We start from the raw sequence: 27,341 nt of genomic DNA on the forward strand, positions 1-27,341 counted from the left end.
GCACTTTCCGTTGGTTGCTTTCCCTTCATCATTATATTATATAAATAGGAATGAAGAGAAGTTTCTGAAAATTTGTTTTTTACATGATTGAAGATTTCAGTGAAAGGACACATTTTACCATAAAATCCCACACAATTGCAGTTATCGGTATTATTATCACAACTGCAATAAGATCCAGTTTACTACCCATTTATAATTAGATGCACTAACAGAGGAGCCCAATAAACTGGAAAGTGCAAATTGTTTTTACAGTTTTATGGTTGTGACCTCCAGAATCCTTTACGTTTCCACGATTTTTTTAAGTTTACACTGGCAGGCAAAAACTTACGTAAAGTCGAATTTCCATAAGATGAGTATTATGTAAGTTGGGGAGTTCCTGTATGAGGTAGAGGTCATAATGCTTTGACAGGACAGTGTATATAACAATACTGCAGAGAATCCACAAATGAAAAAAAAAAAAAAAAATGAATACACATGTACATATTGCTGAATTGGTTAAACATTAATAATAACAAATTAAATAGAGAGTATAGTATAAGTAATGAATACCTGAGTAAGTCCAAATTTAAATAAGTGATTGACAAGAATCCAGACTTCCTTTGGTATTTCAAATAATGGTTGATTACAGATATCTGAAGGCTCAGTGGAATTCTTTTCCTAATAAACACAGGTAAAAATATCTTTTTAAGTAGAGGAAATTTAAGATGCTGAATAATAATTTCTCTCAACAGATAATTTAAAAAGGCATCCCACTGGATGTTCATTCATATGATAAAATGAAAGGAAGAAAACACTATTCTCAATTGTGAGTATGAATGACCAATTAATATGTTTATTAGTAACAGATTAAATCTGACTGACTGTTAAATTGTTAATTTTCAGTCCTGTAGTTATAAATTGTAACATAAAACCTCACAAAATCAACTGAATGACTGGAAAAAAATAAAAGAAAATTAATCATGTCATAAATACACCAATGAGCCAAAACAGCTTGTATCTGGTGAAGCATGGACGCTACAAGATTTCTAAAATGTCTTGTGGTATCTGGTACCAGCTAGTAACCAGCAGATCCTTTAACTCCTGTAAGGTCTGTGGTTGAGACACCGCAGATCGGAGTTGCTGTTCCAACACAAACCACAGATTCTCGATGAGATCGATGTCTGGGGAATTTGGAGGCCAGGGCAATACCCGGAAGTCTTCCTCATGTTCCATAACTACAGTGTAAATGGTCAATTGCTCATCTGCTTCCAACCTTTCTGCTGCTCATCCATGATGTTCTAGCTCTCCATGTGGTCTGATATCTTCTTAGTTATGCAGCTAGTCAGGGTCTTGTACACTGATGGGAGACAGGTGATTGGTCTGTACTTTGCTGAGTTGTGGTGTCTGTGCTTAACTTCATGTAGTTGATTCCTTGAGTCAGGGTTCTTTATTATTTGGGTGAACTGCTCTGCTCTGTGTGTGTGTGTGTGTGTGTGTGTGTGCGTGCGCGCACACGCAGTGGAGCTTTTTGTATTAGTAATTGTGGATGTTATCTAATCCTTGAGGTGGGACTACTTGATAGACTGTTGTACTTCTTTCTCCCATATCTCCCATCTCATGTTTGTTCTTGGTTTTCCTCCTTTCTAATTCTATCCAGGGTGCACAGTAGCTATCATTAACTTTGCTGCTCCACAGGTTGTCCCAAAACTCCTCGAGTGCCTTCTGGAAAAAAGTAGAAAGAAAATTAATCTTATGTTATAAATACATCAATGAACCAAAACAATGTGTAGTCCAATGCCTTCCTTCTAGTGTGCTTTTCCTATAGAAGGCACTCTGGTTTTCTTTAAATATCTTGTCTGTTTTCCTCTAGGCACTCTCTCTGTAATGGAGAGGTGTTTTGCTCAGCGCCAGGGGTTTCTTTTTGAGGGTGTCAAGTTATCCTTCGATCCTTTGATTATAAGTCTAGTGTTTGCTGTGAATGTTGTATTTCTTGAGGATGGCTTTCACTTTTCTCATTAGCTCTTATTTCTGTTACCCCATTGGTACTCTTTCAGTTGGCCTATCTTCAATCTTAGTTCATCTATCTTCTGCTGTAGCCTTCTTTTCCAGGCTCGGGTTCTCTGTCTTTGCATTTTGTGTTAGTTTGCATTCTGATGGTGTCTAGCGTTACCTTGTTGTTTTTGAGGTAATCTGGTATTATTTGCATACCGTGTTGGCCTATGTCTTACCACTCTGATGTTGGTCACTATGAGCTCTATCACTCAACTTCTATAAGGCTTTCTCCCACTCTTCTTATATTCTGGGTATTGCAACCTTGTCTGTTTCCTCTTTGGCTGCTCTGAGTTGTAGTACTTTTATTGCACCTCATCCTCCAATTCTGGTTACATTGTGTCCATTAGCATTAGTAGAGGCATACGATGCAAGAAAACAAGCTTATGCAGCATCATCCAAAAAAACCCCTCCCATTTCATCCCTCCATTCGTTTCAAATGCCTGTTCAGCTCAGCCTTAAATTTATTTAGGGTATTAGCTTTCACAACAAAAGATGGAAGCCTGTTCCACCAATCAACTACCCGATGGCTAAAGGCAAATTCCCGCACATCTATTCTACAACTATCTTTCGTCAATTTGAAACTGTGCCCCCTCACGTTCTTAATCTGAGCAAGACGAAGAATCCCATCAACATTCAGCTTGCTCAACCCATTCAAGGCTTTATACACCTCAATCAGATCACCTCACAGGCACCTCCTCTCCAGGCACTGCAATTTGCAGAACTTAAGCCTTTCTTGGTAAGAGCACCCCTTTGTTCCACTCACCAATCTTGTTGCTCTTCTTTGTACTTGTTCTAGCAACTCTACATCCTTCCTAAAATGAGGCCTGACCATTGCCTTGTATAACGTGATTATCAACTCCCTGTGCCTGCTAGCAAAATTCCCACATATCACTGACAAAACTCCATGATTTGCACTGGCAGCCCGTCTTCACTGCTCAGCAAACTTCATATTTGGCTGCACAATTACCCCAGGTCTTTTTCACTTTCCACTTCCCTAAGTGTAGTATCACACAGTTGGTATGTTTCTCTTCGGTTATTGCTACCCATATGCAGTACTTTCCATTTGTCAATGTTAAACTCCAGTTGCCACTTCTCCGCCCATTTTCCCAACTTATCTAGGTCCAGTTGGAGTAGCATACTGTCATTACTGTCATTAACAACACTGCCAACCTTTGTATCACTGCAAATTTGGACATTAAACCTGATATACCTTCATCAATATCATTGATAAATATAGAAAACAACAATGGGTCCAAAACTGAGCCCTGGGGAACTCCACTAATAATATTAGTCCACAAAGAGCAGTGTCCATTGATTACCACTCTCTGTCGTCTCCCACTCAACTGTCCTTTATCCATTGTAGCAACTTACCCTTAATTCCATACCTCTCCAATTTGTACAGCAGTCTTCCATGTGCAACAGTATCAAAAGCTTTCCTGAAATCCAAGTATATGATATCAAAATTATTTTTGGCATTCAGTTCCTTAGTGACCACATCATAGGAAGCAATCAAACTGGTCAGATAAGACCTCTCTTTGACAAACTCATGCTGTTGTTGTTGTTTTGTTATTTGGTTTTTAGGAGCATTAGCAACTAAGGCCATATTGCTCCGGGACATGCGGTGGTCATTCCCTTGACCTTTCCGCATCCTCCGTATTTGGTGGTGACGGGCTCGAACCCCGGTCTAATCGAGAAGCGTGTGCTACGCACTGCTGCTCCTTCCCACCTGCAAAAAACTCATGCTGTGTCTTAACTATTACTGCACTCTTGTCTAGATGATTCTGCAATGCTTCTTTAACCAGTGATTCCATTATTTTCCCCAGAACACAAGTTAAACTAACAGGTCTGTAGTTACTTGTGTCACCTTTTGAACCTCCTTTGTGAATTGGTGATACATTTCCACACCTCTAGTCTATGGGGACCTCCCCTGAGTCCAAGGAAGTGCTCATAATTATGGCTAAGGGTTTGCTTACTTCCTTTGCTGCCTCCTTTAATATAACTGGATAGATCCATCCACCCCAGGTGCCTTCCTTATGTTATCTTCAACAATTTCTCCTCCACTTCGCTCTCAGTTATTACAAAATCACTCAGCTCTCTGTTAGCATTTGATAAACTTCTGGCACCCTCATTGAATAACTCCTCATGTATGAATGTATATGCAAAATACTCATTCAGTTTATCAGCTACCTGAGCATGATCATCAAGAGTCAACCCATCTATGTTAAGTGGTCCAATCAGATTCATCACTTTCCTTTTAGAGGTTACATAAGTAAAGAACTCCTTGCTGTTTTTCTTTGCATCCTTTGCTAAAGATTTCTCAAAATCTGCCTTTGCCTGCCTAACCTCCTTTATGACTTGATTACCGATTAGTTTATACCTGCCATATGCTTCTGTGTCGCCTGTACTTTATATGCATCCCATACGTTCTTCTTCTCTGCCATTAATTCATCTAGCCTTTTTAATTCATCTGACATCGATTTAAGCCTAAACCTTGAACAGTATTTCTTAGTTGGAATGAAAAGCCTAGTAGCCTCCAAAATTAAGTCCCTGAAGGCTTCCCATTTAGAATTCACTGTTGGTAACATCATCAGTTGATCCCACTGTACAGAATTTAAAAACTGTCTGAGACTTCTGTAGTCACCTTTAAGAAAGCAAAACACCTTCCCTTTAGCCATGATGGTAGTTACATCTTTAAATAATTCCCACATCAATACATTGTGATCACTGTCGCCCAGTGGTTCCTTTATCTGCAGATTCTTAATGCATAAAGAATCACTACTGATAATTAGATCAAGAGTATTACTCCCTCTGGTTGCCTCTCGGACATGTTGCTGTAGAAAACAGTCATCCAATAAATCAACAAAAGTCTTGCTAGTGTGTGTGTGTGTGTGTGTGTGTGTGTGTGTGTGTGTGTGTGTGTGTGTGTGTGTGTGTGTGTGTGTGTGTGTGTGTGTGTGTGTGCGCGAGTGATCAACCTACAAATTCCAGTTATTATCTGGAAAGTTAAAATCTCCCATTAAAAGACATTCTGATTTACTGGCCCACTCTATTTCTCTGCACCACTGCTCATCAGATTCATTAGGCCTATAACACACAGTGCTTCCTTTCCCAGTGCTTATTTCACACCAAACAGACCAACACAATTGGTTGCATTTCCTTAGATTTTATTTGTTTCTTAACTAACAGCATAACCCTTCCTCCCTGGATTCCTATCCTGTCTATCCTTCCAATACACATTGTACTCCCCAAATTCCAACTGTGCACTGCCTATATCTGTGTGACACCATGTCTCTGATATCCCAACAATATCTGCCTACGATGTCGTCACTAGCACTTCAAGCTCATGAAATTTATTAACTATAATCCTAGCATTGGTGTACATGTAAGTATACATGCACCTGTTCCTGCTCCTAGCCATCCTAACACAGCCCATGTATTTACTTGTTCCACTATGACTCCCAGCAGTCCTGGAAATCTCCATTACCTTGCTTTCCAGTCTGCTGCCCGTTCTAATAGAAGCAATTCAAGAATCACTTTGCCTCTGCCTGCAGCCAGGCAGAGGCAAAGTGCTAACCTTTTAGTCTGTGTATCCCCCACCTATTATTAGTGGGGGGGATATGCAGAACATATTAGCATTAGTAAAGGCACACGATGCAAGAAAACAAGCTTATATAGCATCAGCCAAAAAAAAAAAAAAAAACCCTTATTTCACCCTTCCCCTCGCTCCAAATGTTTGTCAAGTTCTGCCTTGAATCTACTTAAGCTATCAACTTCTACAACAGATGAAAGTTTGTTCCAGCAATCAACCACCTGCTGGCTAAAGGAAAGCTTCCGCACATCTATCCTACAACCGTCTTTCCTCAATTTGAATTTATTGTTGTTGTTGTTATTTGGTTTTTAGGAGCATTAGCAACTAAGGCCATATTGCTCCAGGGATATGCAGTGGTCATTCCCTGACCTTTCCGCATACTTCGTATTTGGTGGTCACGGGTTCGAACCTGGGATCATCAAGAAGTGTGTGCTATGCATTGCTGCTCCTGCCCACCTGGCACCCAATTTGAATTTATGACCTCTCAGGCTATTATTCTGAGCAAGAGGAAGAATTCCATCAGCATTGAGCATGCTGAAACCATTCAAGCCTTTATACACCTCAATCAGATCACCTCGCAGGTGCCTAGTGTCCAGACACTGTAATTTGCAAAACTTAAGCCTTTCTTCGTAAGAGCAACCCTTTGTTCCATTCACTAATCTTGTTGCCCTTCTCTGTACTTGTTCCAACAGCTCTACAACCTTCTTAAAATGAGGCCTCTAGACTTGTATACAGTACTCAAGGTGTGGTATGACCATTGCCTTATACAATATTAGTTGTTCTTTGTAGTTGGTCACTGACATCCTGCTTGTTTTTAAGACTGCAGGTGCAACGAGGTTCTTCCTGATGATGGTCCATCTCTGGTCTGTTATTCACTGCTCAGTGACCTCAATAGTCAGGACCCATTCCAATCACTTGGTAATTTCATCCTCTACACTGCCATGTATGTCTCTAGCTTTGTTACTTTGTAGTATGCTTGCAAATTTTCATTTTGATGTTTCCCTTCATAGATTGGTTTCTTCCTTCATGAGTGGTCATTAGCACAGTTGCACAAGAAGCACTTCCAGTTGGTTGGGTTGGATGGTTTTATCCTTCAGTTGTGCTGGCCATATGGGGGACAGTACCACTCGCTCCACTACTGCCAAAGGGAGGATGTTTCTTACTTTTCAAACTTGCCACTCTGACTAATGCCTGAATTCGAGTGACTTGATCCTGCACTACATTCGATGCAGTATGTTCAATATTTCTACTTCTCACCTTCATGCAGCTTGGAGTTGGACCTGTTTAGCTTTGGCTTTTGCATTCAGTGGTGGGTGGTAGTTATGGGAGCAACATTAGATTGCACCACCCTCTGCCTGAGCTGTTGCTTTAACCTTGGGGGAGGTAAGTCCAATGAAGTGATTTTTGCAATTTTTTTTCTTCCCAGAGATTTGTTTTCTTTCTTTCTTTGTAGTGGAATTCAAAACTTGGTCCATGATATTGGTGGTCCAGCATTGTAACCATTATTATTTCCCAAGCTTAACATTCCTTTGAAATGACAATAAATTATTCAGAACACAACAGCAGAACTATTTCATTAACTTACGATACTGAGGAGGAGGAAATCCATGACTACCAACAGCTGGTCTTGAACCCCACCCACTCCACTCAGCCTTGCGCTCTTGCTAGTTTGGCTACCGGGACCCCAATCAATAGGTGATTTAATTACAACTGATTAAAATGCCTTTTTTTTTTTAAAGGATATTACTGGAGACTGTAGGGCAGAAAAGATTTAATTAAGGAATATTAGTTAGAGAATTACATTAGTTCTAATTTAGAACATTAGTTCTAATTAGAGAACATTAAAGCAACCTTGTCAATCATACTTCCAGGTTTTATCACCTTCAAGTTGTTTTATGTAGCCATTTTATAATATGATTTGTATATTTCATACCAGTGAATGAAATTGTTATTCTCTGCCAGAGAATAACACCTTTTGTAGCATCAAATATTTAAAAATGAAAGTAATAATTATTTTTTAGAACTTACCAGTTTAACAAGTTGGGAAAGAGGCACTTCTTTAAATGGTATAGGAATACATACAAGAGTTTCAAGAGAAGAACCAAATGAACTGGGTTGATAACCACCAGTCACTGTTATTTGCAGAGTATTAAGGAAGCATAAAATTTTACTGATTACATTAAAAACAAATAAATAAAATTACTGATAATAACTTGAGAATTATGGTTTACATATCTAAGTTGTTCTATAGTTGTATAAGTATCATAATATGTATCTATAGTAGTTCCCTTCTACAGTTCAATTCACCCAGCACTTTTTTACAATAGCACCCTGTATTTTTTGATACCCTTTTCCAGAATAGAACTATTTTCTCAATACGACCAGGGAGGAGTTACCCATTAGCAGGTGTTTGGATTTCTTGAGAAACTCCATAAAACAATAATAAATAATGCTCTTCAATTTGATTTTATAATCAACTGCAATTCACAGTATACTAGCCTTCAAATGGGTTTAATTTAAATTTACCTTTAACTGATTCTAAAATTAACAAGAAAATAGCCGAAGTTCTGCAATTCAATTTATGAAGGATAACTTTTCACAACTGTCTGTTTATTGCTTCAAAAGTTATTTTTCATGCCCATGATCAGTAATTTACATTACTAATTGTCTGTAGCTGTTTGTATTGGAAGTTTCCTGTGCACCTGGCTGTAAAACGCTATATATTTTTTTTTTTATGTAAACCCCAAACACGAGAGGTATTAGAACCTATAGTACTTGGTACCATGCTTGGGTTGGAGGTTGAGAAGACAAAACAAGATATTTGTTGACATTGGACTTGAACTTCTGTAGACTAATTTTCAGGAAATATGTATGAAGGAAGGTTGTTCCAAAAAACGGCAGTTGAATGAATAAACGAGGAGGATGAAAAGTTGGTTCTGCGAGTTTGAAGTTGGACAGTAAATGGATGTTGGCTGGTGGTGGGACGTGTTCGGACTGTTTTGAAAGAGAGAGAGACCGAGAATTATAGAAGCCAATTCAGATGAACAGTGCCCATGGAAGTATCTGTAGAAGAGGCATGCAGCAGAAACAAAACAGTACATCTATGAGACAGCGAGTGGAGAAACTCTGTTAGAGATGAATCATTAATTAACCTAACTACCCTCTTCTGAATGGAATCAAGAAGCCTGAAAGAGGTTTTGGGGGCACCACCCCAGATGTGGGAACAATATTCCATGGCAAGGCGGATTTGCGATTTATACAGAGTGAGCAGCTGTTTGGAAGAAAAGTAACGTTGAGAGCGAAAGAGAAAAACAATTTTTTTAGATACAAAGGAAGCAATATTTGTAATGTGCTTGTGCCAAGAGAGATTAGAAGTCAGGGTAATCCCCAAAAGAGATATATATCATTTTGATAGAGAAATATAACAAAAGAGATATATCAGAAATCGGAGTGTCACTAAAGATAAGTATAGGAGCAGAAGAATCCTTTTTGTGAGATATAAGACAAGACTGAGTTTTAGAAGGGTTGAAATCAACTAAGATGGCTTTGCCCCACTGGAGAATTACCTGAAGATCGGCATTTAAGGAATTGGTAGCAGATTTTCGAGAAGTTGAAGGTGATTAAACAGGGCAAGGTTTCTCAAAATGGAAAGTGGAATGCAATGTGCTATCATTGGCAAAACTATGGATAGGATTTCCAGTCAATGGAAGAAGGTCATTAATATACAAGAGGAAAAGAGTGGAGGAAAGAACTGACTCTTGGGGGACACCGACATTAGTGGAGAAGTTAGAAGACAGAGAGCCAGCTACCATCACCCTCAGTGAGCAATCAGAGAGGAAACTGGGTAACAAATTACTAAAAACAGTTGGCAACCCATAAGATGGAAGCTTGTTTAGAAGATCTTTATACCAAACATGATCGAAAGCCTTTGAGATGTCAAGAGCAAGTACTTGTTTTTCACCGAACCTTTCCATTTAATTAGTCCATAAATAGGTAACATAAGCCAAAACATCACTAGTGGATCGACACTGATGGAATCCATACGGGCGATCATTCATCAGATGTAAGGTTTCTAGGTAGATTAAGAGTTGGTGGTTAACTGATTTCTCCATTACTTTAGAAAGAGTAGAAGTAATTGCAATGGGACGATAATTGGATGGGAGGGATTTGTCACCCTTTTTAGGAACTGGCTGGATATGAGCAAATTTCCAAGAAGAAGAAAAAACACCTTTGGAATAAGAAAGTGAAAAAAGCGGCAAAGAATAGGAGTAAGTTCAGGAGCACAGATTTTGAGAACAAGTGGAGAAATACCATCGGGACCTGGAGCTTTCTTAGCATCAAGATTCGTCAAAATCCTTCTGACATCCTTTTGACGGAAGACCACCGGAGGCATTGAATGGAGCATGTTGGGAATGGTGGGAATTGTTTTACCAAGATTATTAATACATGAGTTGGAAGAAAAATGGGATGCTAGCAGGTCAACTTCATCCTTGGCTGAACCATCTGGTTTGGACAGAGGTGGGAGCAGAGATGGGCAAAAGTTGCGGCCAATAGCTTTGGCAAGGGACCAGAATTCTTGGCTACGATTAGGGGAAAAAGTAAGTTTTCTACTCTTAACCTGTTCAAACTCTAGTTTGGGCTGATTAATAACTGCTTTACAATTGTTGCGAGCTTTGGTGTAGGCAGAAAATGAAACTGAAAAATTAGAAACAAGCAATTACTATATGCAACATTATTCTCTTGAACAGCCTTAGCACATTTATTGGAAAACCAAGGTTTAGATAAAGGACGAGATTTTAAAGTGGAGTGTGGGATAAAGGATTCCGTTCCTGCAAGAATAATTTCACTGACACGATCTGAGCAAACATTGACATCAGAAGCTTTGAAAAGGTAATCCGACCAAGGAAAAGAAATCTCGCAGGTCATCCCATTTTGCATTCTTGTAGTGTCAAACAACACGAGGTTGGGAATAGCCAGGAGATAAAAGCTCCATTGGAGAAGAGACAATCACCAAGTTGTGATTTGAAGTGCCTAAAGGACTTCTCGCTTCGACCATGTACTTAGAAGGGTTGTTTGTGAGAAAAAGATCAAGTGTGTTGGCTGTATGATTAGGATTGTCCGGTATTCTTCTAGGTAACTGAACAATCTGTGCAAGATCATTAGTAATTGCAAAAGCCTCAGCATCTCGACCAGCTGGGTCAGTGTCACTAGAAAACGGAAGCCAGCTGGAGTTGTGAACATTAAAATCACCAAGGAAAATTACCTCACTGTTAGGAAAGTTGGACTGGAGAAAGTCAAGTTGCAAATAGAGGAAGCAAAGAGCTCCAAGTGATTAGTGGAGTTGGGAGAACGGTAGAGACAACAGATGAATTTTACACAATGAGGTAGAGAGATTTTAAGCCAGAGAAGATCAAAGAGAGGAGATTCCAAATTGCCAAGTCTCTGACAGGGAATATTAGAACAGACATATGCACAAGTACCACCTTTGAGGTGAAAGGAATCATACATTGAATAATTTGGGAATCTGAAATGAGCAGTAGTTGAATCAACTGATAACTGAGATTCTGTCAGAAAAAGTACATGGGGTTTGGCAGACTGCAAGTGGAAATGGACATCATTAAGATTAGAATTGAGACCACGTATATTTGTGAAATGAATTAGGAAGTGCTTGGAAGGTTTAGATCTTTTTGCAGATAAGCTTGATCTATTAGTTTGACAATTCTTGATGTATTCAATAGTAAGAAAATACCGGTGGGTCATGCTGTATGAAGTAATGAAATTTTTGAATATGGCATACACATGGTAAGAATATATCGAGATCTTTGACATAACGTGGCCTCGACAATGCTCCCCACGTACACACTACTCGGACTCCCTCCAGTCACTATCTGGCAGAGTAGAGGTAGCAAGATTATACCCTATCTGATCCGGAAGCCTCCTAGAGAGTTACCAATAGGTTCGGTCCGGTGTACTAACTAGTGGCCGGCCTGCGAACACCGTTTTAGAGCTGTACCGTGAAATGTAAGGGATATTGGATCTCACCACGACGTTCATCATAACCTCAAAAGTCATCAATCATACTGCATGATGGAAGAGATAGGGAAGGGTTGACCGGAACTTAGCTCTAGGGCCTAAACCTGGGTTCCACCACTTCAAGCCTCCAATAAGCAAAGTGGTGGTATTTCACGGGTTGATGAGAGTCATCTACCACCTAGTAACATAGAGGGTAACATAGAGGGTGGTAACATAGAGGGGCTGCATTCCTTCATGTGGTGTGGTTGACACACTTCGACCCCTGCTTACATTGGTTCACACCTAACAGTTCCACCATCATGAAGGTGCAAGCATAGGATTTGGATGTCACAGACTGTCCGGACTTCGGCGAAATTGAGTTTACTTGATTTGAGTGTCACCCGAATATCAGTTCCATCAGCGTTTTAGACTCCCAGGTAGCAAGTGCAGCTTGTCTGGCATATCTGAGAGAATGTCTGTGACAACCTCAAGGACCAATGGTCACATACATCATTCTTGCAAATTACAAAAAGTAATTTGCAAGAATGATGCATGTGACCATTGCATTTTACAGTTTGCCAAAATCAAATCTACTTTATGTATTGTTTTTGTGCATTTTGTGTCTGTGTGACTGATTTTAATTTACTACATAGGTATAATTTCAACTTCGATTTAAATAGTGGCAATAACACAAAGAAAGTAAAAATCTATCAGAAAAACTTGTCATTAAAAACTAAATTGGCCATTCTAAAAAGACTGGATTTCAGTAAGCTATTATTGTAAATAATGAAAGTACAATGCACATATAAGGTTCCATAATTTTAAAGTGTTTTCTTACATTTTCTTAAACACACATATTGTGTTTAAGAATATTTAATGGTTCTGCTACATTTAATATTGTCATAAAGTGATATGGTGTCAAAATCATTATTATTATTATTAGCTATATGGTGCAAGGAAGTCTGAGGCTTATGCTGCACCAGACAAAAAAAAAATACCCATATAACCCTGAGAGAGAGAGTTTGTTTGTTATTTGGTTTTTAGGAGCATTAGCAACTAAGGCCATATTTCTCCGTGAATATGCGGTGGTCATTCCTGGCCTTTCCGCGTCCTTCGTATTTGGTGGTGACGGGCTCGAACCCCGGTCTAATCTAGAAGCGTGTGCTACGCACTGCTGCTCCTTCCCACCTGGCTACGGAGGCGCCGAGAGAGAGAGAGAGAGAGAGAGAGAGAGAGAGAGAGAAGTAGAAGGGAATCACCAAGAAAGCAAGAAAGAGAAGAATGGTGAGCTCCTGGGATAATCAGCCCGAAACACTGGTCATTCCAACCAGTTAAAAATTATTTACATTATTTCCTAGAATCAATCTCCCCTCTTTAATGAGAATTCACTTACCATTCTGATTCCATGGCGCTAATTAAGAATGCTAAAATGCTGAGGGTTTAGTGGCACCAGGAGTCTTCTCCCAACTCTGTGTTCATGTCACTGTGAAGATATACAGACTCTGTAAAGGCCAGAGATGTAAAAGTGTTATGTGTGAGTTTGCACAGTGTAATATGATATGTTGGAGTGTTGTTCCTCTGGCTATTTAGCTGTGAAGCCCCCTAGTGGGACCCCCTGTTGCCTATCCATCACCCCATGGAGGCAGGCTAGGCAACAGAGGCAGGGACATATACTCTGGCAGGTACTGTCACCGAGTGACCAGAACTATCAGTAACAGGACCTAAAAAAAGTTAAGTTAGATTTCTGTGCCTGTTGTAAAGTTGTTGTGCAAAGGAGGTGAAGTGTTTGCAGTTGTCTTGATCCTGAATTAGAATTTGTTCCTAGCGTTTTTGGGAGATTTACGATTCTTGTGATTAATATTGATCTCAGGTCTTCATATTTTGTGCAGTCGTACACAATAGGCTACCAGGTTTTGTTGAGACCACAGTGGCAGAACGGGGTGTCAGTAATACCTAAGGATGTTAGTTTCTCTTGGATCAACCCATGCCCTGTGAGGACGTATGTTACATGCAGGCCTGAAGAAATCTAGCTCAGAGCTTTTTGGGAAGGCAAATGGGATAATTTCCTGGTAATTGTTCCTTTGGTGGATGTTTGCCATCTGTCTCTGCTGCAGGTGAGCTAGGAAGCATTTTTTCTTTGCTTTGTGTGGTTATTAGTTGTATTGGTAGAAAAGCCAATGGTGATAGTAGAGGCTCCTTTGAATAAGTGGTACAGAACACCACATCTGATAATATCTAGGTCAAGGGGGAGGACTCCAGCAAGGCCCCCGAGAGCAGGAGTGCTCACCATACAGAAGGCTCTGGTGACAGTGAATAGGATGGCCCTTTGAATGGTTGCCAGTTTCCGTTGGTTAGTTACAATGATTATACGATGGTAACAGACCCCTGCAGCATAAGAAATGGCTGGTAAGAAGACTGATTTATAAAACAAGGCCAGGGTGCGGCGGTTTAGGCCCCAGTCCCGGCAAGTAACTCTTGCGACAAGTGCTGTGTAATTTCTATTCATTGTCTGGATATATTGGAGGTACGGAAGTAAAGAAAGTCCGGAGTACAGAATGAATCCCAGGTGTTTCATTTGAGTCAGGAGTTTGATGGTGATTCCATTTATCTTGATTTCAGTGGTCTGGGTGGGCTAAGGTGTCCTTTTAGTAGGATGCTGCTGGTTTTGTTGGCCATGATCATCAGGTTATGGCAGGCAGCCCAGTCCAGAAGGTGCCAGAGTGCCAATTTGCTGATGCTTGAGCTCTTGAGTCTGCAGTCATGGACAGAATCAAGTTGTCAGTGTAAGCTTGGGATTTCAATGATCCAAGGTCCTGGTTGAGGAACTCGTCCAGGACCATGCTCCATAGCATCGGCCTGAGAACCGAGCCCTATGGAGAGCCCTATAGATTTCCTATCAACCCTGGAGTATGAGTCACCACAAACAGACCTTTCACTGAGGTAGCTTGGATGCAGGAGAAAAAGTTGTGGGGTATCTATGCTTCTCTAAGCCAGTTAAGCCTTAAGAATGCTAATTTGGTATTTGGTATATTGAGGGTCTATATACCAAATACTGTTCCTGGGATTTCTCCCATCTCCGTTTATGTTCTCTGTATCGGTCGAGCCAGAGTTTTAAAAGTGTGTGGGATATGTACTGTGTAGTATGTTGTGCCAGTTGTTCATCTGGCCTGTTAGCTGCCAGGCCCATAGTGGGGCCAACATTACCAATACCAGCCACAAGGACAGCAGCTGGGTGTTACCAGTGAGTGAATCAGTACTCTGGCAGGTCCTGCCACCTACTTTCCTGGGATTTCAGTGGCTAGGACCAAAATAAATAAAATAAAAATTATAAAAATAAATAATTGCGAGGATGTCTTATGAACCTGTACAACTGCCTGCAGAGTTATCTCACAGAGAGAAGAGGGATGATTCATGCATCTTACTCTAGAGTTGAAAGACAGAACTACAGAGAATGCTTGCAGACTCGGTGCTCGGTCTGCTCCTTTGGAACTATATATTGGATGAATTCCTCTCCATGGACCTTGGGGGCATTCAGGCACTGGCTTTTACAGATGACCTAACCCTGATCTTGGAAGCTGACTCAAGGGCTCAAATGGAACCCTATCTATCCTTCAGGAATGGACCAGAAAGCACCCCTTGCAAATCTCTCCAGCCAAGACTCAATCCATTCTCCTCAAAGGATACCCAACACCCACAAGGCTGCACAAATTAAAACTAACAACAAAACCATAAAACTGGTCTTGGAACTAAAGCACCTGGGAAATAAACATCAGTAAACTCAACAGAACTAAAGCACCTGGGAATCATTCTCAACAGTAAACTATCTTTTCTACTACATCCAAACAAAGATTAAGAAATATGCAGCAATGGTGGCAAGAATCGTCTGCTGGGACTGGGACCTAAAGAGGTGCACTCTCGCCCTGCTCTACAAAACATATGCCAGCTACATATGCCTCAGGTGTGGTTTAACAAGGTGACAAAAGTGGCAAATAGCAGGAAACTCAATACTATTCACCGAAGAGTTCTTCTTACCATGATCGGGGCTTGCAACACAGTCTCCACCCATGCCCTGAGGGTGATCACGGGGGCCTTGCCTCTTGACCTGGAGGTGATACGCACAGGCATGCTGTACCAGCTTGGACAAGGAAAGAGCACGACATACCGGGACCACATCAAGGACCCCCGCTGGAAATCGATCTGCAGAAAAGAAATGACTGCAAAACTACCTCCAATCTGCATGGCAACAACATTGGATGGAGTCCACAAAAGGGGAGATAACTTGCAAATTCATTCCAGACATACAAACAATGTATCCAAAATCACCTTCATGATTCTCCCAGGGACTCTATTACTTATTAACAGTACACAGTGCCATACTCAGCAAGCTAACAACACTGGGAATAGCCAACAATCCATTTTGCACATGTGGTTCACAGGAGACCTGGAACCGTCTGATGTATGACTGCCAAATCCATGAAGACCTCCAGGGTCTATTCATCACCGAGCCAAAGTTTATCCCTGAAGACATTTCCATTCCATTTTCCATTTATTTGTACACACAATTATTACATATATATACAATACTTACAAGGAGATATATATACAATTTTACATACATTAACATTTATATTTGACCTTCTGGCGCATTGCGTACACGTATCCCAGAATCAAGGGTAACTCCTAGGCAAAAGCCCATCTCCACCTAGTTCATCTATTTTGGTGTAGAACCTCTACAAAGCTAATCTAAAAACAAGTGTGAGGTATTATACCACCGCCAATACAAGGCGGCTGCTGTCCCTCTCTAGGCTCGGGTTTACGTTATCTGTTTGCACCGAATGCATAAGTCAGGCACCCACTGGATGCAGTGCAATACCAGTGGGTGCTGACAAGTGAATTACTAGTGGAGAACTTCCACAAATTATCCTCACTACCACTGAGAAACAGTAATTATTATATTAAACAGATATATACAACACTTGTTTTAAATATGCTCAGAGTCTCTGAATTCCTGAGAACCAGGAAAACAATATATAATTAAATTACATACAATGGACAATTAACAACACTGTCTAGTCCGTCTGCTAGAACTTTCAAACCTTCAGACAAGCACAATGAGATAGCTACTAAATGTTTCACAGAAACCAATCTTTACAATAACAACTGACATAAATCTTGTCAATAACAATTGACATAAATCAATGCAACATTAATTAACATAAATCAACACAATAACAATCCACATAAATCTTCTGTTTACACATAAACCTTTTGTCTTTTGTGAAGTCAATCCCAGGAGAAGCTGAGTCCTCAATATGAAAACTGTTCTTGAGAAGGTTTGCAGAGCAGTAAATTATGTACATTGTACGCTCTAGTTGAGAGTACAATGGACAGTTCAGAAGTACATGAATCCCCATTTCATATTCCCCACATGTGCAGTATGGATCAGGCTCCAGACCACGCTCAAATAACTTAGCCCGGAGGGACCCCATGCCGTGTTAGCAGATAAAAAAGTTGTCATAGAAGGTCTAAACCACGAAATAACTCCAGGGATTGTTGAGAATTCCACTTGTGCAATATACTTTCTTGTTACAAGCCCAAATTTGCTCTCGTCCCATCTTTTTTGAAAGACAACAGTAAATTCCTTCCAAAGCCTTTTCTTCTCCCTTTCAAAGTCGCTGGCTGGGTCAGTCGTAATTCCAAGCAATGTCTTAGACTTCCCTTTTTTAGGTAGTAAATCAAACCCCAGAAAGCAATATATAAATCTACAGGAATCATAACACCAAGTATTTGGAGTGCATTGTTTGAAACAGTTCTTGGAATATTATTGATTGCCTATTATATTACACATGATATAATAGGCAAAAATATGGTTTTATAGTAAAGGTTCAAGGTTTTTTTTGATAATCACCACTCTTTCCTGGAGACACTGAAAACCGAGGCTGTGAAAAACCGGATTTTATTCATGAGTTTTGACACATGAGGCAGAAAGCTGAGTTTATCATCTAAGGTGATACCCAAATACTTAGTTTGGGATACATATGGGATTTTGGTATTATTAGTCAGATTCTGGGCAGTCTATTGTGGCTAAAATGGTTCTTAAAAGTCATAAAACTGGTTTTACTGGGGAATATTTTCTGTTTGTTTACTGTAGCCCATACCATCAAATCATCCAAGATAGGCTGTATTTTCTCTTCAGTTATTCTCCTTGTGCTTCCATCAGCAACAGTTACCAAGTCATCCATATAGGCTATGTTACTGATACCACTGTGTTCCCTCATTAACCACTGATCCAGCACAGCATTCCAGAGTAGAGTTCCAACATTGATTCTTGGGGGCATCGCCTTGAAACCTGAGCCCAGTACATGTAAGCTGTTTTGCCACCACCTTAATATGTCTGTCGCTAAAGTACGATCACATAACACTAGAGATATACACATCACACTCTGCGGATCTCGAGCTCCTGAGGGCACTTTTCCACCTAAAGTGTCAAACGCATCCTGAAAGTCCACAAACGCAGCGAGTACGTATTTAACAGGTGAGTTGGACACATAGTTGGTCAGAAGATTTATAGCATGTTATCAGTTGACCGTCCTTTCTTGAAGCCGTATTGTGCTTCTGAACATAACTCATGATCTTCTAGCATTTTTTTGGATTCTTGGGGCTAACATTTGCTCAAACAATTTCATCAGGTTAGTTAAAACAAAATAGTTCTGTAGGCCCATGGATCTGATATTAATTTCTCAAGATTGTGCAGTATCTTTAGTAGAGCTATTTTCCATTGAAGTGGAAATATTCCTTCTAGTAAACACTTATTCATCAAATTTAAAAGAATATGTGGAAAAATTTCAAAAAATTTAACTATGACTGTATTCTCAATCAGGTCAATACCGAAGCGTTTCTTACCATTGAGCTTTGCCACTGCAGAGCCCAAATCCAGGAGTGTAAAGGGTTCAATGTCCGATGGTCCTTCATCCTTTTCATTATCATGGCGTATCTGCATATGTTCAGGTGAATCTAGATCCAATATATCTTTGGGGAATAGGTTAACTATGGAATCCACCGCAGACATCCAGTCTTGAGTCTCTTGACCATCTACTTTAACTGTGTTATAAACATCTCCACAAGCCATTTTTTCCCTTGATATCTGGTAAACCAAGCCCAATGGGTCTTTATTTCTGATATCTGTTATGAAATTTTTCCAACACCTTTCTTTTGAATTGGCCAATTGCCTTTTGAAAGTTTTTCCTTAGGGTACTGTAAGCTTCCATGTAAGTCTGAACATCCTCGGCAGAAAGGTGTCTATGTCACTGGAATTCTTTTCTAGCCTGTTGAACTTGCTTTTGCAGGTTACTTAAGTCTGAAGACCACCAAGGAACAGAAGTTCTTTTGGTCTGCTTCCTTTTGGCTGAGTATTCCATTGGTGGTCTGGACGAAATTTGTAAATTCCATTGCCGTCATAACGTTTAAACTGTCTACAACATCTGCAGAGAAAATGGTGAGAAGGTAATCTTTGGATTTATTTCATTTAATGGTAGTCATTGAGAAATGTCTAAGATCTTGTGGCTGTGTCTCATTATATTGCTGTTGAGGCTTCAAACCAAATACAATAGCATGGTGGTCGCTATTCACAAGGCTTGGAATAACATCCCAGTCAGTTAAAATTTCATCTATTTTAACCGTGGTAAGAGGACAACTATGTTTGATTCACCATTCTCATTAGAGAATGTGAACAGCATGTCAGGCAAGTTTTGCACATTTAAGTTGTAGGATACAATTAAATCCTCGGGAGCTAATCCACTAGGGTCGATAAAACAGGTGTGCGAGAAGTTGGATTTGGCATTTAGATCCACTGTTATTATAAGATTTTTAGAAGCGAAATTAGTACATATATTGTCCATATGATGGAGAGTCAATTGTAAGTCTTCAGTTGGCAGACAGTAAACAGACGCAATGTAAAAACTTATAAAAGGTGTAAAAATCATTAAACAAGTCACAGTGTCCGTGCACAGACCTGTAATGTTAGTAACAGCCAGATCATTATTTAAAACAACTATGGCACTTTCTGGAAGTTTGTCAAGCAAATGAATAATTCTTCCCGAGGTGGGAAAACCCATAACTTCGTGGGCCCTACCTGCAAAGAATGAAAGGGTTCCTGTATGCAAATAATATCAAAATTATTTTCAAATGCCATTATTCCAATCTCATCCATTGCCACTCTGCAGCACTGACCATTTATCTGAAGAACTTTTATCCCCTCATATATAATATTACCTAAAATTGGATCCTTATCAGCCAACTTTGTTGCTGAATTTGAACCATTATCACTCATATTTGGTTCTGCTGTCCGTAAGATGTTCTGCTTTTAAGTATTCTGGACACTTGGCATCCCTTACAGAATGATTGTAATCTCTACTACATTTCTTGCAGTTGATACATTTTGGAAAGTCTTCTTTATGGGAACAATCTCTGTAGACATGACCACCCTGTGCACAGTGTCCACAAGGAACTGTCTTATGTGAACAAAATTGTTCTGAGTGGCCATACCCCAAACAATGGAAACACTTGCTTACAATCGTACCTACCTACGGAACCTGTGTGATGTAAATCCTAGATAGATTCTATTGCTATCCAAAATATACCTCATCATACGAGGACTAAACCCAACCACCCAATTAACCATCTTTGCACCCAATCCAGAATTAAATCTGAAAGTTACCTCATCTTTAACTTCATCCTGCAAGAAACCATAGTCTTTTAAGTTTTTAATGAAGAGATCATCAAGTATTTCCTCCTTAGCATATTCACGAGGGACACCATATATTAACACTGTTGGATCAGATAACTAAGGTTTCTCCATTATAAGATCTATCTCTTTCAAAGCAGATGCAGAATAGATCCTATTAGCACCCACCGAATTTGTGGTCTTCACAACAATCCCCCTATTTCTAAGGAGAAAATTCCTTTAACTTTCATCTCCTTGTGGTCACGCTTAATGACTTGAGTCGCCTTTTGCTTTATATCCTGACACAAACTCAAGGAAGACTCCTCAGTAGGCCTAAAAATAATCAGATTCTGAGGATCAGGCACAACTCTATGAACTGATAAGGATCTATCTCGACTTGCACTGTCAGCCCTTTTGGATCTTGGTTTATTCTGGATGACAACAGGCTCAACTAACTTGAGATCTTATGACTACTTATGAAGTTCAATCTGGCAATCTAACATTTGTTTTACCTGAGAAGCACTCTCCTCCAGATTCCTGGCTCGTACCTTGAGGCACTCATTGTCCACAACCAAAACTGTGGTCACCGCCTCCACGTCAGCCCAGCGACCATAAATTCTATTAGACTCTGGTTTTGTTATTTCACTTGACTTTTTAGACATTATTTCTCCTAAAGCCCTTCTTATCTTAGCCCATGTCACATACACCTCCGAGGCATGTAATGATCCTCCGAGGTTCAAACCATCTATAAAAGAAATCCCTTGGTCTTCCCTACTACAAACATTAACTATTTTATCCCCTGTAGCACTTGGGGAATCAAGAACTCCATAACCCTCACCGTTCTCGGCTGTGCTAGCTTGAACTTCTTTAATGAGAGACTGGTGATTCTTATCTTCTTCGTCATTGAAAGTCTTATTTTTATCCAATTTTGTTTTATCAAGTTTAGTTTTGTCTTTTTCCCCTTTTATAACAGTTTTAGAGGTCTTTGATTTCCTTTTACCTTTATGCCTTACTGGTGTCTGAAAAGATTTTTGTTAGGAGATGCCTGTTTTGTTGCAAAATGAACAGAAGCAGACGATGAGTATGCTTCAAATTCCTGAGACCAAGTGATAACTCAATCTTCTTCTGACATTATGTTAATTAGACAAGCAATTTAGACAACAATAACCGATTGATTAAATTTCAACAGTTTAATAATATATGTCTATACAGACACTTTACTCCACTTGGGATGAAATCTTCATAAGAGTTGAAGAATTCAACAAGGTTGGTTTACGGGTCTCAGCCAGTAACGCAACAGGGGACACCACAAAATTATTTACAAAATGAGTAATTTCAAGGAGATTCTTTTCCTCCAAACTTCAAAATTAAGAGAGTTATCGCCACTTTAAGTTTCTTTAAAAGTAGCCCAAAACTAGCCCCATGTTAACCTATGGGACTTTTCTGAAATGTAAATGTGAAATCTAAGTAATAAAGACTGATATATGCACAGTATATAATGACATATATTTAATGGCTTCTCCCTAAAGAGAGCTACCCCAGAGCAAGTAAATTTCCAATGCAATAAGATAACACGTCTCCATTTTGCATAATGTTATCTCAAAGGGACAATGTGAAGTTCATGGGAATTTTCACAAGGGAAAATCTTATATGTTAAGCCTATGAGGCTATGGTCTATGTGTGTTGCTATTAGAGTTCGAAGACAAAATTTCCAAACATTGATATCTTGTGTGTCGCTTGAATACCTGCAATAAAATTTTATCCCATGACTCACCGAAGTTATCTTTATCCATGTCATATATTTTATAAATGTAACTACTCTTTAAACCATGCTTACACATAAAAAAAAAAAAAGAGCACAATTACAATTCCATAGGCACTTAACACAACCATCACTACACCAACTACTATCTCTAAAGACAGAGAGCACTACATCCTAGAGAATGACATCACCTACAACGCATTCTCCAAATATGCCCAGTCTCTTCACAAGAAGACTGACCTACCTGAATAGACAGAAACCCGCTACTATGAAAACTACAGTGCAACAAACACAAGCAACAATGGCTTGTTGCCTAGACGGAGGCATCTGACCACAGTAGGATAGGATGATGCTCTCACAAAAATCAGAGCAAACCATATTAAGACATACCCATCCCTGGATGTGATTCAAAATTGGAGGTGACTGATCACAGAAAACAACAAAGCCCGGAGTGAACTCCACTTCCCTGACAAGTCATCATGAAATGTGACTAACTGAATGACCAACAGACCCGGCCAATAAACTCCACTTCCTGGACAAGAGTGATGAAAACGCAACAAACACTGGAGCTGACTACCACTTGCAAGGACTTTACTTAAGACAGCACGAACGGGACCTGAGTCTCATGAATGGCAACTGCCTGATTGGACCTGTGCGGAGGGTAGACAGTCACCACCGGACTTGACGGTGCAGTTCTGCTGCAAAGCGCCTTATTGCCGATCTAAATCGAGCTCCCTGTCTTGATTTACTTTATACCCTCCTCCCAGGGTGGGGGGAGACTATTCTCCATCTCTTCCCCTCCCTGCCTCTGGTTGGGCCTGGACAGGCCCCACTGACCACTGGAGTCATCTTCTCTTGGTCACCTTCTTCTGTCTTTTCCCCCAGTCTTCAGTCTCCCTCTCCCACTCTACCTATACACCAGAGTACGCCCCACACATCAAAACTGAACCTCGCACAGCGACTTTTGGCTATCAAATTCTAGTGTTTTCCCCTTTTTTTTAATTTAATTTAATTTTTTTTTATTATTATTTTTTTTAAGGTCCTAGCCACTGAAATCTCAGGAAACTAGGTGGCAGGACCTGCCAAAGTAAATAATAATTTAACTACCTGGTCTACCTCCATGGGGCTGAGTGCGGACAATGTTGGGTCTCAGCAGGGATCCAACGGCTAAATAGCCAGAGGAACAATGATACACAACACTGTTGTTGTTATTCGGCTTTTATGCGGTGGTCTTTCCCTGACCTTTCCGCATCCTCCGTATTTGGTGGTCATGGGCTCGAACCCCGGTCTAATCAAGAAGTGTGCGCTATGCAGTGCCACTCCAGCCTACCTGGCTACGGAGGTGCCATACACAACACTATACTTACAAGATCCACACACTTTTAAATCTCTGGCCTTCCCAGTGAACTGGTACACCCACAATGAAAGCAATATGGAGATGGGAGGAAACCCCTGGTGCTGTTTGACACTAAACACACTTTACACTGTACCCCGCACCTCCGTAGCCAGGTGGGCAGGAGCAGCAGTGCGTAGCACACGCTTCTTGATTAGACCGGGGTTCGAGCCCGTGATCGTCAAATACGGAAGATGCGGAAAGGTCAGGGAATGACCACCACATATCCCCGGAGCAATATGGCCTTAGTTGCTAATGCTCCTAAAAACCAAATAAACAACAACACTCTACTCCCTAAAGGGTTTGGAGTGCTTTGTTTGCTTGCTTTTCCAGGTTTGCTCTTGAGTCTGCTGCTGTGGATAAAATCAAATCATCAGCAAATGCCTGTGCCTCCACATCGCCCAGGTCCTTGCAGAGAAAGTCATCTAAAACAATGTTCCACAGGAACAGTCCCAGGACCAATCCCTGGGGGCAGCTAATGCAGACAAGACAGGTGAGGCTAGCATAAGGTGTGAGGATCTGCACTTCCCTGTTCATGAGATAGGAATTTAGGCAGTCAAAGATTTTGAGGCAAAGAAACAGCAGAGCCTTGGCAGGATGCTCGACCACCATAGGGTATTGAACGCCACAGCAAAGTCCACTGCAATCACTACAAAATTCTTGCTAATAATAATTTACTAGTTAAGTAAATAATAACTTAACTACCTGGTCTGCCTCAATGGGGCTGAGTGCGGGCAATGTTGGGTCTCAGCAGGGGTCCAACAGCTAAATAGCCAGAGGAACAATGATACACAACACTGTTGTTGTTATTTAGTTTTTAGGAGCATTGGCAACTAAGGCTATATTGCTCCCGGGATATGCGGTGGTCATTGGCTCGAACCCCGGTCTAATCGAGAAGTGTGCGCTATGCACTGCCGCTCTTGCCCACGGAGGCATCATATACAACACTATACTTACAAGATCCACGCACTTTTAAATCTCGCCTTCCCAGTGAACTGGTACACCCACAATGAAAGCAATATGGAGATGGGAGTAAACCTCTGGTGCTGTTTGACACTAAACACACTTTACACTCTACCCCCTAAAGAGTTTGGAGTGCTTTGTTTGATTGCTTTTCCAGGTTTGCTCTTGAGTCTGCTGCTGTGGATAAGATGAAATCATCAGCAAATGCCTGTGCCTCCACATCGCCCAGGTCCTTGCAGAGAAAGTCATCTAAAACAATGTTCCACAGGAACAGTACCAGGACCAATCCCTGGGGGCAGCCCCTGCAGACAAGACAGGTGAGGCTAGCATAAGGCATGACGATCTGCACTTCCCTGTTAATGAGATAGGAATTTAGGCAGTCAAAGATTTTGAGGCAAAGAAACAGCAGAGCCTTGGCAGGATGCTCGGCCACCATAGGGTGTTGAACACCCCAGCAAAGTCCACTGCAATCACTAGAAAATACTTGCTGGTGCATTGTGTGGCTTTGTTGAGAAGATCCAGAATCGTATCTGTGTTTGAAGAACCCTGTTTACCCCGGGGGCTCACATATGGTGAGTATGGGCTTAGCATACCAGTGTCCTGAGCTGAATATCATCATTCTTCTTTGTCTTGGTGATTCCTTTTTATTCCTGACTCTCTCTCAGGGTAACGTAGGGTTTTTTTTTTTTTTTTTTTTTGGCTGGTGCAGCATAAGCTTCAGGCTTCCTTTCACCATATGGCTAATAATAATAATAAAGCCGTATTGTTTTGGAGTGCTGAGATTTGCTTCTGTGTAGTAGTGTTTGATTCTCTTGTGCAATAGCCTTTCGTAAATCTTGCTAACTATCGATAGCAGACCTATCAGTCTATATGATGTTGGTAACTCCAGTGGTTTTGTTAGGCTTTTTGGTATCAATTTTAGTATAGCTGTTTTCCACTGAGTTGGGAAGTGGCCGTGTGCCAAGCAGCAATTATAGAGTCGCAGAAGGAGTTGGGGAACATATTCTGCTGTCTTTTTAATCATTTCTGGTTCGATTAGATCTAAATCTGGACATCGCTTGTTTTTTGTTCTGCTCGTTGCCTCTTGTATCTCTTCCAGGGTGAATGGTGGTTCTCTTTGGGTGTTTGCATATTGCACATTTGTTTGGCATATTTCTGTCTGCTCCAATGTCATCTCTGTTGGCAGTTCCTGAATGATTGTTGCAAGAATATTTGTTACTGAGTCTTTCCATGTTGTGGTCATTGTGCCTTGTGGCATTTTGGTTGCCATTGTCACTGTTTAAAACATAAAGCAGTTGAACGATCCAGACAAACGAAAGAAAATGTGCGCAACAAAAAACTATATTCGAGGGCTAACTAAAAAAATATTCGAATCCAGTTTTAGAAGCTCGGTTTCAACAACTCAATATGAAAACCGGATTTAACCGGTTTATAAAACCAGTTTTTAAGTCCTAGTCACCACCAAATACGGAGAATGTGGAAAGGTCAGGGAATGACCACCGCATATCCCGGAGCAATATGGCTTTAGTTGCTAATGCTGCTAAAAACCAAATAACAAACAAAACAAACTTCTCTTTGCAGTGTTTTTGGGTTTTCCACCTCAGGAGCCAGATTAGACGTCTGTGCATTTCCATGTAGAGTTGCTCCTGGTTATGAAGATTCTCTTTAAATATGTCCCAGTTAGCTTTTTGAACGTTGAATCTACTCTGCATCTGCCTTATTATTGGTGTTCTTTGTAGGTTTCTTTTTATGGAGTATGTAATTTCCCTATGATCAGAGGTTGACCAATCACCCTGGACTGTCCAGTCTGATAATAGTTCTCTATATTTCTTGTTACCATACTGACATCTGTGGTTGCCTCCCAAAGTGTGTTGCAAAATGTTGGGAGACAGAAGGGTTGGTTAATAACAGTGAATATCGAGTTTGTTAGGAAGTCTTCCAGATTCTGTCCATTAGCCATTCCTCTGCGGTCAGGGGTGTGAGGCTATGCCACAGTGGTTATCTGCAGTTCACATCTGCCCCAAAAATTATCTTGTGTCTGGCTAAGACTGATTGTATGTTCTCTAAGTATGCTGTGGCAAAGTCAATTTCTATGGCAGGTCTATAGTTGTAAGGAATACAGTTATATCTGTATTCCTTACAATTATTGACGCCCAAGGTGTATCCTCTGTGCAGTGCACAATTTTGTAGGGTATGGAGTATCCTTTCACCTGTTTTTGGTGGGTGTATGGTTCCTGTACAATTATGAGGTCAGTGTTTTCCTCATCTGCCTTCTTTTTGATCTGCTCTACCACTGCTCGAGCACGTTGCGAATTAAGCTGTTGTATTTGGAATCCCAGTGTTAAAGGTTTGTTTAGGGAGCAAACCCTAAACAAACCTTCAACACCTAAACAAACCTTTAAACATAATCAATCCTGGATTGGTATAACCCCTTGGTTCTGATGTATGTTATACATTTCGGGTCTCTTAAGGAGTGCGTGCATGCTCTAACTTAAGGCTTTTATAGTTGGTGCAGGCAGGTTCGCTAGCTTTATTTGGGCAGTTTCTAAACTTGTGCCGTTTTTTGGAGCAGTGGCCGCAGGTCAGTTCCTTCTGGGAGCAGGTGTGTGTCATGCATACACCTGCTTACAGGTGAAAAACTTACAGCAGTGAAAGCACTTTGGAATGGCCATGTGCTTACTGTAGTGCAGACAGCTCCACTCAATGAAGATTCTTGATTGTGCATTGATCACTTTCCAGGCAACTGGGGCCAGCTCTACTGTCCAGTTGCTGTCAATTCCATTTCTTGCTTTTGTTTTAAATTTTAGTATTATAAGATTTTTGGCCTCTTAGTCTGGGATCTCATGTTTTAGATTCTTTTTGTAGATCT

General features: G+C 40.5%; 1 protein-coding gene across 1 annotated transcript in view; it reads right to left on the bottom strand.

Moving 5' to 3' along the window:
• The window catches only part of Ocrl (Oculocerebrorenal syndrome of Lowe), a 529,958-nt gene that overhangs the window by 97,385 nt on the left and 405,232 nt on the right, over positions 1–27,341 (bottom strand). Inside the window, exons 21-22 of the mRNA XM_090369405.1 lie at positions 7,649–7,759; positions 550–657 (exon numbers count right to left, since the gene is read on the bottom strand). Of these exons, the coding sequence (XP_090225531.1) occupies positions 550–657; positions 7,649–7,759 (219 nt within the window). The remainder of the gene's footprint in view (positions 1–549; positions 658–7,648; positions 7,760–27,341) is intronic.

This window comes from Mastigoproctus giganteus, chromosome 3 (genome assembly GCF_048544385.1).
Source record: "Mastigoproctus giganteus isolate SK-2022 chromosome 3, ASM4854438v1, whole genome shotgun sequence".
Classification (NCBI taxonomy): Eukaryota; Metazoa; Arthropoda; class Arachnida; order Uropygi; family Thelyphonidae; genus Mastigoproctus; species Mastigoproctus giganteus.